Source organism: Capsicum annuum, chromosome 3 (assembly GCF_002878395.1).
Source record: "Capsicum annuum cultivar UCD-10X-F1 chromosome 3, UCD10Xv1.1, whole genome shotgun sequence".
NCBI classification, from domain to species: Eukaryota; Viridiplantae; Streptophyta; class Magnoliopsida; order Solanales; family Solanaceae; genus Capsicum; species Capsicum annuum.
The window spans coordinates 264,196,471-264,208,643 of record NC_061113.1 but is presented as its reverse complement, the minus strand read 5'-3'; the positions used below and the strand labels follow the sequence as shown (position 1 = coordinate 264,208,643).

Genomic DNA, 12,173 nt, shown 5'->3' with positions numbered 1-12,173 from the left:
AGTAAGCTTTTTGAACTTTTTTGTTTTGCTAAAGAGGAGAAAATCCTTTATCGATTAATGCTGCGACACTTCTTATACGATGCTTTGGACGAGCTAAAATGCTCGAGGAAGCGGTATCAGTGTATAAAGAGCTTGATTCATATTCAAGAAACACGAGTGTGATTAATTTGTTGTTAGATTGTTTGCTTTGTGGAGGGAATATTGATCGTGGGTTCAAGGTGTTCGATGAAATGCTTAAAAGGGATAGTGATGTTCCTCCGAACAATACTACGGATATCGTTTTGTCTGCTATGTGGAAAAGGATTTGGGTTGAGAAAATGATGAGCGTGGAGGAAATTTATGAACTTCTTGTGAGATTCTTTGAGCATGGTGTTTTTTTGGATGATGTATGATTTACCAAATTGATTACCTAGTTTTGTCGAAGTGGGAAATGCGATAAGGCCTGACACTTTTTACATGATTTACAGGGTTGATGAGGCATTGCAGGTGTTTGAGCAGATGAGAGGGAGTGAAACTGATAACGTTCTTGTTAAGCCATTTTTCTCCTTTCTCAATTGAAAGGGAAGAGGGAAATGAGGTATGTGTATTTGGAAGAAGAAAAGTAAAGAAGGGAAAGGGGAAATGAGGTCTGTGTATTTGGAAGGAAAGAGGGGAAGTGGGGGGGGGGGGGGGGAGAGTCGGGTAGGCTACAGTGTGGGGGTGGTTAATGTTCTTTTTTTTAAATTTAAATTTAATTATATTAAAAAATTATTTTAAGTTAAAATACCACGTGTCGTTGTTTGATTTGTCATTTTGCTACGTCATTGGTGTGTGTAGTATACACATTTTACTTTTTTGGTCACGTCAATAAATTGGGCTCAATTAAAACAATTTGTGAAGGAGTAAGAGGTTTAATAGGTACCTAACTTAATTGAGATGTCTATACGAAAAAACTGAAATAGTTCAGAAACATATATTTATATATATATTCCGTTTATTTTTCAAATACAATAAAGTAATATTGTTAAATACATACATTGAGTGCAAGTAATTATTTTAGCATACATAAACCTTTTATATTATTTTGTACTCAACTAAATTTGAATTTAATCCTGAAAAGTAAAGTTCTATCTAACAAAAAGGACTTTATATTTATAATCCAAAATTTAATTATATAAATACTCACCCCATTCCATCAAAACGAATGGATACCTGGTTAAATCGTGGTGGGAACAGAATAAAAAGATTGAGCAAGGGTAGAAACGGAATTAAAAAAAAAAAGAAAAAATATCAGTGAACCCTCTAGAAGGGTAAAAGCCCCAAAGCCTCCAACAATTCTCTATACTTCGCTAGGGTTTTGAAACACTTCTCATTTTCCCACTCACTCGGAATCATCTCGATCTCGTATATATCTAGGGTTCCGTCAATCCTGATCTGAAAATGGCATCTCCGGCAGTAGTTTCTGCACCACGCGCCGCCGCAGCCGCCGCTTCATCGTCCAAAACTGAAACCTTTGTCGACAACAAACGCAAAGATGATATCCGCATGGCAAACATTGCCGCCGCTCAGGCGGTGGCTAACGCCGTCCGTACTAGTCTTGGACCTAAAGGAATGGACAAAATGATCTCCACTGCTAACGGAGAGGTTATTATCACTAACGATGGAGCAACAATTTTGAACAAAATGGAGGTTCTTCAACCTGCTGCTAAGTTTCTCGTTGAGTTATCGAAATCTCAAGACGTCGTCGCCGGAGATGGAACTACTACCGTTGTTGTTATTGCTGGTGCGTTGTTGAAACAGTGTCTTTCGCTTCTTTCTGCTGGCATTCACCCAACTGTTGTTTCGGATTCTCTGCACAAGGCGTCTACTAAGGCTGTTGAAGTTCTTACAGCTATGGCTTTACCAGTTGAGCTTACCGACCGCGATTCTCTTGTGAAATCAGCAAGCACGGCGCTTAACAGTAAGGTAGTTTCTCAATATTCCACTCTTTTAGCTCCTTTAGCTGTTGATTCCGTGCTTTCTGTTGTGGACCCTGAAAACCCAGAGATTGTTGATTTAAGGGATATTAGAGTTGTTAAGAAATTGGGAGGTACTGTTGATGATACTGAGTTGGTTAAGGGTTTGGTTTTTGATAAGAAGGTTAGTCATGCCTCGGGGGGTTTGACACGAGTTGAGAAAGCTAAGATTGGAGTGATTCAGTTTCAGATTTCCCCTCCTAAGACTGATATTGAGCAGAGCATTGTGGTTTCTGATTATACTCAAATGGACAGGATTTTGAAAGAAGAGAGGAACTACATTTTGGGCATGATTAAGAAGATTAAAGCAACTGGTTGTAATGTTTTGTTGATTCAGAAGAGTATTTTGAGGGATGCTGTGACTGAATTGTCTCTGCATTATTTGTCTAAGGCAAAAATTATGGTGATTAAAGATGTTGAGAGGGATGAGATTGAGTTCATTACCAAGACATTAAGCTCTCTGCCTATTGCTAATATTGATCATTTCAGAGCAGAGAAACTTGGCCATGCAGATTTGGTTGAAGAGATATCTCTTGGGGATGGTGGAAAGATTGTGAAGATCACAGGGATTCAGAACATGGGCAGGACCACTTCAGTGCTGGTTCGCGGGTCTAACCAGTTGGTCCTTGATGAGGCTGAGAGGAGTTTGCATGATGCGTTGTGTGTGGTAAGATGTTTGGTGAACAAGAGGTTTTTGATTGCAGGTGGTGGGGCACCTGAGATTGAGCTTTCTAGGCAGCTGGGTGCATGGGCAAAGGTTTTACAGGGGATGGAAGGGTACTGTGTGAGGTCATTTGCTGAAGCCCTTGAAGTCATTCCCTATACTTTGGCTGAGAATGCTGGGTTGAACCCAATTGCAATCGTGACTGAGTTGAGGAACAGGCACGCTCAGGGCGAGATCAACACAGGGATCAATGTGAGGAAGGGGCAGATCACTAACATTTTGGAGGAGAATGTGGTGCAACCATTGCTGGTGAGCACAAGTGCAATTACCTTGGCTACTGAATGCGTACGGATGATTTTGAAGATTGATGATATTGTTACAGTGAGGTAGAGTGATGTCATGTGAAATCGCAGAAAACTTAGAAGTGTTTTGTCATATCTTTGATTTTCAATTTGTGTGCTTCAAGAATTAGTGGTCCTCTGGTTCTTCTCTATTTCGGATTATATGCTGAATTTTCACTTTTTCGTAGCTAATTTTTACTCGTGCAGTTTTCCGTTTCACTTGTTAAGTGCACGACACTTCTTCATTTTGATTGATTGACATGATGCAGTATGTAATATGTGGATCACTATCAGTTTATCAATATTTTCGTCCAGCAATTTATGTTCCAATTAGTTATCAAATGGTGCTTCCTGTTTTCACTTTTATCTAAATCATGTGCTTCTTGCCCTTTGCTGTCTTATGATCTACCAAGAGAGCTTGTGATCTCTTTTATGTTGGTGTGTGCTGACAAGTGTTCTCAGGCACTATCTACTTATTTGCCCATGGGAAAATTGTGAGTCTGGTCCAGTTTTGATATCTAATTTCACATTACATATTTATATGCTAAGATTTAGTTGGAGCAAGATCACCCTGAGCCTAGTCTACTCAGTTCACTTATGTATGAAGAATCTGTGTTCTGTAGCCACTGACAATTGAGGTATGGTAATAGTGGTGTAAGCCCAACTAATATTACATTGTTAAAGTTGTGAGATGTCAGCTGCGATCTATCAGGTTTTTCCTCTGACTGGGTTTTGAAATGAAAGGATTCTGTTTAGTGTCAGATTCTTTAGTTGTTTCTCCAATTCCCAATTGAGATCAAGAATTGTTAGCATCTTTAGAGTAGGACTTCAGTGGGATTCAGCTGGATGAGGTTTAGGTTTTATCTATTTACAGATGAAGATTAAAGTTCACAGTTTCCATCATTATCAAGCTGAATATTCATTCTCACCTACAACTAATATGCCCACGATTCCCAATGAAATCTATGACAGAAACCTCAGGTTACTCATTGTCTTGAAATAAGTGTTGAATTTTCATTTTAAACTTTTTTCCGTGCTTATGTTTGGAGGGCAAATGCTGAGGCACTTTGGTTTTGCTGTGTTGATCAGTTCTATAGCCAGCTTTTACCTGAAAGCTGCGTGGTAACTAGGACTTCTTTAGTCTGACCGGCTCAGCACACTCAACTTTGAGTCCTTTGGGTCATTCATTGTATTAGTTGTTAATGGACCGTGCAAACTTCATCTTCCCATAAAAGCAGATTTGCATGGCAAGATAGTTGGGAATGGTCAAGAGTTTGCTCGAAAACCATTTTTGAAGTAGTACGCTACCTTTTCTTTAGGTGTTTTTTTCATCATAGTGTCTAGGCCAACTTGCAGGCACCTCTACTTTTCTGCCCAGTTCGTGCTAACCTCAAGTGTTCTATGAGGTGCTCTATAATGCTACGAGAATATGGTTACCACATCATAGACTGGGTCCTCTTCAAGTAGGCCAGTTAGTCTGCTCTTTCTGAAAGATTGGCTATACTTTAAGAATGTGTGTCAAGAACATGCACATTTAGGCTTTCAATACATAAAATGAATCCTTTTAGGGTTTATAGTATATATTATGTTTTTTACCTTGTTTCACTTAAATTTGAAGTAGCGGGATTGTGTTTGATATGTCATCTGAACTCTGAAGTTGTCACGACCCGATTTCTTAAGTTGTGATGGCGCCTACCTTATCCCCAGTAGGCAAGCCAAGCCATGGCCCAGAATAATAGATAACGGGCTAATAGGCAGAAATCAGAAAAGATCGCGTATAATGATAACAATATTAATAACAAGCAGCAAACAGAAAGGAAACATATGTCATATATTAAAACGAGGGAAGGAAAAGGATCAAACACACAAACGAATTCCTTCCAAAACTTGGTAAGGTCGGTACTAGAGCCAATACTAAAATATATCCAGAGTACTAAACAGAGTCCAAAATATATACCCAATATATATAAGCAATCTCGAGTACAAAAGACTAAACTAGAGTAGATAGATGAGGATCAACCTCGGACGACAGTAAGCTCACCTTGCTTCGAATTAGTACTGGAAGGTAGGAATTACGTCAATGTCGGCTGTTACTACTCGGATCTGCATCAGGGAAAAGATGCAAAAGTGTAGTATGAGTACTAAAGCAACGGGTACTCAATAGGCATCATCGGCCGACTGAGCTCAATACAAAAATGTATAACTACAATGCGAGGGCGTAGTTTGAGTCATTAGTAAATAGGGATGGAAAAGTAAACAACTACAAGCTACACAAACGTTGTAAAGGAATAAATATAAGCGATACAGAAAATAAATAATGCAGTAATAACAGACAAATCAAACATAATCTAACTGGGCCCCTATAAGCCCGCCAGACATACTGAAGAAGACAATTAACCCAACCGCACCCTCATAAGTCGGTGGGACACACAATAAGTAATGAAAATAAACATAAATAATCTGTAACTGAGCTGATCTTAAGAAATCATGATTGTCATCCAGATGTGCACCGGAATTGAACCAACACTAATGGGTAGTAATGAGAGGCCAGATATCGGTAGTGATGGATAATAACAAGAGAACACGTACCGGATTCGAATCAAACATAGTGGGTAATAATGAGAGGCCACATATATAGAACCCATAATAGCAATAATAATCAAATGCCAGACTCGAACCGGAACTCATAGTAATCATAATAATCAAATGCCGGACTCGAACATAGTAACCATAATAATCAAATGTCGGATTCGAACCAGAACTCATAGTAACCATACCCATCTATAATATCAAAATCCATACCATTCCATAACAATGTCAATGTAGTATAAAAGTTCACAATCAATGACAGAAATAAAATATATACTGAACCTGAACAGAAGCTAAAATACGTCTAATTGTCGTATGCATGTCATAATTTTAAAAGGGTAAATTCAAGGTTTTGCAATTTAATTTCACGTCCTTAAGTGATAGATGCTATATTGTATCGAAAGACAAAATACCAAAATCTACTAGAACGGGGTCCTAATCCGGATAAATAAGTCAGGTTATATATCTATCTAATAATACGCAACTACAAGCACTTATCCAAAACTAACATAATAGTTCACAATTTTAGTATATAAGCTCAATCTAAAGGTAGGACAAGTTTAGCCTACGTGGACGCCAAAACTAAAAATTCCTCCGAAAAACCTCTGAATGATGCCCCACTAAAACCCGAACTTAATTTACCATCTCCGCATAAAACATTAACATACTATAAGAAGTTATTATAAAGTAATATACACATATCATAATTAACGAACTTTTATAAGGTTAAAAATATTCTAGAAGGGTAATAGATTATTTTTCTACCAAATGCCAATCTAAATTAAATGATCCACAATATATTAGATATTACTAAAATTTTTAAACGACCCGCCTAGGAATCGAACTATCAGTCCCAACAAGTCATAAATAACTTGGGCCATTTATAAAAAGCTCTGCATATCGAAAACGTGTTAAAATACATAAAAATGACCGTGAGTGTCATTACAACATTCACTACTAAAACGACTTTCGTCCACGAAAGTAAAAGATAAGAAAATACCTGAAGGCTCAAACAAATAGGGATGCTGGCGTGCAAATCACGCTTGGGAGAAAGGCCAGGTAGGTCGGCCTGAAACACATCAGGAAACTCGCAAACCACAGGCACGGAGTCACGCAATAGACTCTCAACACTAACATCCCGAACATATGCAAGAAATGACTCACAACCTCTCGATATCAGTCTCATACCCCGAATGTACGAAATAATTTCCATCGGTGCACGACTAATCGAACCCTGCTACACAACTGGGGGTACGCCAGACAAGGCTAAAGTAACGGTCTTAGCAAAACAATCCAAGATCGCATGGTAAGGAGATAGCCAATCTATGCCTAGAATCACATCAAAATCTACCATATCTAGGACAATGAGGTCAACCTGAGTATCAAACTCCCGAATAATCACCAAACACGATCTATATACCCGATCCACTACTAAAGAATTACTCAGAGGGATGACTATATGCAATAGCACAAATAAAGACTCTGAACATAAACCCAATCGCGATGCAAAATAAGCAGAAGCATATGAAAATGTGGAACCGGGATCAAACAAAGCAAAAGTTGGCCGATGGCATACGAAAATCGTACCTGTGATCATAACATTCGAAGCCTCAGCCCCTGATCTATCTGGCAGAGCATACAAATGACCCTGTCCACTACTGGACTGGGTGCCTGTCCGACCACCTATCTTACCTCCCTGCAAACTACCTCTAGAACCCTGGGGACCATCTCCACGACTCTGCGCATCACCCCTACCTAACGGCGGCATTGACCTAATCAGCTGTGCAGTCAAAACTGAAGGCTCAATCATCCTACGTTGAGGACACTCACGGGCTAATGACCAACAACCCCGCAGTCATAACATGCCTCGGGCACCCTACTATGTCTGAAAGATCCAGCGGATCCGGAATGGACACCCTGGTTTGACGATCCTGACTGAACACCCCTCTGTGACTGGCTGCTGCTCTGACTACTGGAACTACTAAAATCGAAATGACCCCAATCTGATATCTAAAGGGATGCCTAAATTGGCCGACGAGGCTGACCCTGATGCTGAGAAGGCTGCTGCTGAGGGTACCTACCATGAAATCCTCGGCCTGAACTATTGTAGCTGCCCTGGTAACATGGTCTCTTATCGCTACACCCTTGGGCCTCATGATTCATCTCTTCTATAGAATAAACATGCTCAACTATCTCAGAAAAAGACTTCCCCGAAGTCACCAAACTCTGTGTAGCCCTACGAAGTGATAGTCTCAATCCCCTGACGAAGCATCAAATCCGCCCATACTCCGTAGGCAAAATCATAGTGGCGTGTCTGGCTAACTCATAGAATCTCGCCTCATACTCAGCCATAGATATAGAACCCTGTTTCAATGCTGTAAACTCATCTCGACGACGCTCGCGTATGCTGCGTGGCATTTACTTCCCTAAGAAAACCTCAGAGAACTGAGTCCAAGTCACTGGTGGAGATCCAACTGACTTGGAATCAAGATAACCTTTCCACCGCCCCCTCACTACCGTGTCGAACTAATAAGCAATAAAGTCCACTCCTGGAGCCTCAACCAAACCCAAATTCCGCAACCGCTCCTCGCAACTGGATAAGAACTCATTAGCATCCTCCCTTGGTGTCCCGGTAAACCTGGGTGGAGTCAATCTGAAAAATCGGCCCAACATCTTTTGCTCCTTTGAAGACATAACTGGCTGGGCTACTGCCGACTGTGGGACTACTGGTGCTGGTGGAACCACCACCCTAGGCGCCACTGCCGCAGGTTGTGCTCCTAAATTAACTCTACTCTGTACTGCTGGCTGAGCTCCCTCGGTCGGTGGACCACCAACTAACCTCGATAACTGTACCAACTCATCTCGAAGGATCGAAGAAGATATAAAATCGGGTGGATCCTGGGCTACCCCCTGGCCCACCTACTGCTGCGGCGGAAAACTTGGAGCGCTCTCAGTCTCTGGAGCTATGACAGGACCAGATGATGAATCCCTGGCCTGATCTCGAACTGGGGCTGCTGTTCTGTCCTACCCCCGACCTTTGGGTCGACCTCTACCCCAAGCTGGAACTCTAGCAGTGGGCTCGGGGTCTGAATCCCCAGCTCTCAAACCTCGCGTCCTAGCCATCTGTGTAAAGAGTGTACCAATAAAAATTACAACCAGCTCAGACCCAACGCACGAAAATGGATCAAGAAAAATGAGATTTTTCCTCGAAATGCTCTGTAACCTCCTAAGGATAGGATACAGACGTCTTCGTACCGATTTGCGAGACTCTACTAAACATCAACTCCAATACTAACAATACTAGTGAGACCTAAGCTTTGATACTAAGTTGTCACGACCCGATTTCTCAAGTCGTGATGGCGCCTACCTTATCCCCCAGTAGGCAAGCCATGCCATAGCCTGGAATAATAGGTAACGGGCTAATAGACAGAAATAAAAAAAGATTGCATATAATGATAACAATAGTAATAACAAGTAACAAACAGAAAGGAAACATATATCAGATATTAAAACGAGGGAAGAAAAATGACCAAACACACAAATGAATCCCTCCTAAGACCTGATAAGGTCGGTATTAGAGCCAATACTAAAATATATCCAAAGTACTAGACAGAGTCCAAAATATATACCCAATATATATATAAACAGTCTCGAGTACAAAAGACTAAACTAGAGTGGATAGAGGGGGATTAACCTTGGACGATAGTAAGCTCACCCTGCTCTAAATCAGTACTGGAAGGTAGGAATCGCGTCAATGTCGCCTGCTACTACTCGGATCTGCATCAGGAAAAAGATGCAGAAGTGTAGTATGAGTACCAAAGCAACAGGTACTCAGTTGGCATCAGTGGCCGTTGGCTTTGGACATCCAATCCTTAGCTAACATCATGGTTTGTTTGGATATTTCTGACCCTCGGGGAATCATTGCTAGTGTTGAGGCCAGATCTACCTTGTTGGAGCAGATTCGAGCTCGTCAGTTCGAGGATAGCAGGCTTCGTAGCACTCGTGGGCAGGTGTTGAGGGGTGAGTCTCAGCGGGCTACTCTAGATTCTGAGGGTGTGATACACTACAAACTTGGAAAGTACCGAAATCAGCCAACAACAAACTAGTTTTAACAACACAACCCAAGAACTAGTGGAAACAAGCCCTAAAACGTGAAGAACACAAGATTAACGAGTTGACAAAGATGTAACAATACGAAAACAGTGGCTACACGAGATGAACAACAATATAACAATAACAATAACCAACGGCCTAAAAGAATAGAGAGACACGACCTAAAAGTCCTACCTCAAAGAGACTTATGCCATCATTTTCAACATTTCCATATGCATGATTTCTATGAACAAAACAACTAGTAAGGCTTTTACCACACAAGATGTTCAAAGAGTCACGTGCACCATCAAGATCAACTCTATAAACACTATCACTAACTTAGATTTTTCAAGCACACCACACACATGCTCAAGTAGTGGAATACATTCATGAGCAAGTTGATCTTCATTCACATCTTCACTAGTTGTTGGCAAATCACATACCAACGTAGACTCACCTTGGTTCACACAAGGGTCAACTAGTGTGTGAATACCCTCGTTAATTGGTAATGAAGCCTTACTCGAGTTATAAGGGCTAGTACTAGATGGACACAAATTATTCTTGAAAGAAGAATCAATTTCGTCATCTAAAGGATCAACTAGTGCTTGTGTACTTACAACAAGTGTTTGATCCTCCCGCGACCTAACATCACTAAGAGTATTACAAAGGACGACTCAAAGACTTTTACTTTAGGTAAATCCGCAACTACACCCTTTTGGCTGTTACTAGCCACACCACAACAATCGACATTTATGGTAATGTAGGAAGTAGTGCTTTTACCTTGGTGTGGGTCGGGGCAGCCCATCTCTTCCTTCGGGAAGCTCTCATCGCAAGGTGTTTGGTCCTTACGTTTTGGATTTGTTGGGATGAGTGTGGATACTAATTGGCGTAGCTTTTCAACGTGCTATTTCATGTCTTAAATATTGTCATTGATGCGATCAAACGTGACATCGAGATTATTGGCAACCATGGTACCTAAAAGGAAAGAAAACAACAAACAACAAAACAAACAAACTTGTTAGCTCAAAAAAATGCCTCACCACACTCTCACTCTCGGTTTTTACCCTACATTTGGTTTCACAAGTGTTGAAAGCCGGCTTGTACTTCTTGAGTGATTGAGGGTCGAGTCTACTCTTGTCCGGAATGGATTTTCGTTTGAGTTGACTAAAAGAAAATTTGTTTACAGACTTGAACCAACAAGATACAACGAATTCACAAAAGAGAAAAGCACACAACAAACGTTTAACACGAATGAACTAACACTCAAGAACAACAACAACAACAACAACAATGAACTAACACTCAAGAACAACAACAACAACAACAACAACAACAACAACAACAACAATCTTCAAGAACACCAACAATTTTCACACGGTCCACTCAATTCCACAACAACAATGTCTTCAAACTTCGGCCAAGACTACAATACCTTCAACAAAATTGTTCTTAGGCCACCAATTTTATAACATCACACGACCAAGCTAAGATCAACAACAATGTTCACATAACAAGTCCAAACCGTGAACCACAAAAACCACAATCGGCCAAGTTTATGTTCACAACAGCAAGATCAACATTTCAAGCTCAAATTTTAGATTTAGACTCAAGAGTGTTAGAGATGAAGAAAACTAACACTAGAAACAACAAAACAAGTAAAAATCTCGGCCAAGACACAACAATAACACAATTTCGGCCAAGAATATAAACACGGACATATTGCACTTTTTTTGAAATTTTCTGTTTTTCCAACAATTTTTTTTTTCAACTAACAAGACCAAGATTGATCTTGTGGGAACAAGATCAAGCCATGCTTTGATACCAAATGATACACTACAAACTTGGAAAGTACCGAAATCAGCCAACAACAAACTAGTTTTAACAACACAATCAGAGAACTAGTGGAAACAAGCCCCAAAACGTGAACACAAGATTAACGAGTTGACAAAGATGTAACAACACGAAAACAGTGGTTACACGAGATGAACAACAAGATAACAATAACAATAACCAACGGTTTCAACAACACAAGAAATAACAACAAAAGATTACACTAAACAAAGGGATAGAAAGATTGACTACATGAAGGCATAATCTTAAGAATCCAAGAGCATATTCCACTCTTGGACCTTCAACACTACACACTACAATTCACCTATCTCTTACGTGGCACAAGAGGGACCTCAATCTCTCAAGCATCCAACGTTTCCAAGCTTGAATCCAACACGAGTGATTCCACACTCAAGTTGAAATCCCTAGTTACAATGTTCGGCCATGGGGGCCTTTCTCACAAGAGAGAAATGTCTAAGTGTCTACAACTTTCAATATTCATCAAAACTAACTAGTAAATGACCTAACATATTCTATTTATAGCAGGTTACAAAAGTAGTGTAAAATGTTCAAAAGACCCCTTAGTCAAATGCTTCACTTTAGGCGCCCTTGAAGTGTAGTTTGTGGACTGTTTTGGAGCCTATTTAGGCCCTCCTTTGCACG

General features: G+C 40.3%; 1 protein-coding gene across 1 annotated transcript; it reads left to right on the top strand.

The window, feature by feature from the left end:
• The first annotated feature begins 1,164 nt into the window (after positions 1-1,164).
• LOC107861913 (T-complex protein 1 subunit delta) lies at positions 1,165-3,341 on the top strand. Its single transcript, XM_016707299.2, has one exon. The coding sequence runs from the start codon at positions 1,420-1,422 to the stop codon at positions 3,046-3,048; it is 1,629 nt and encodes a 542-aa protein (XP_016562785.1). The 5' UTR covers positions 1,165-1,419; the 3' UTR covers positions 3,049-3,341.
• Positions 3,342-12,173: the final 8,832 nt, after the last annotated feature.

Coding starts and splice junctions, on each gene's coding strand:
- LOC107861913 (XM_016707299.2), top strand. CDS start 1,420: ATGGCATCTCCGGCAGTAGTTTCTGCACCACGCGCCGCCGCAGCCGCC.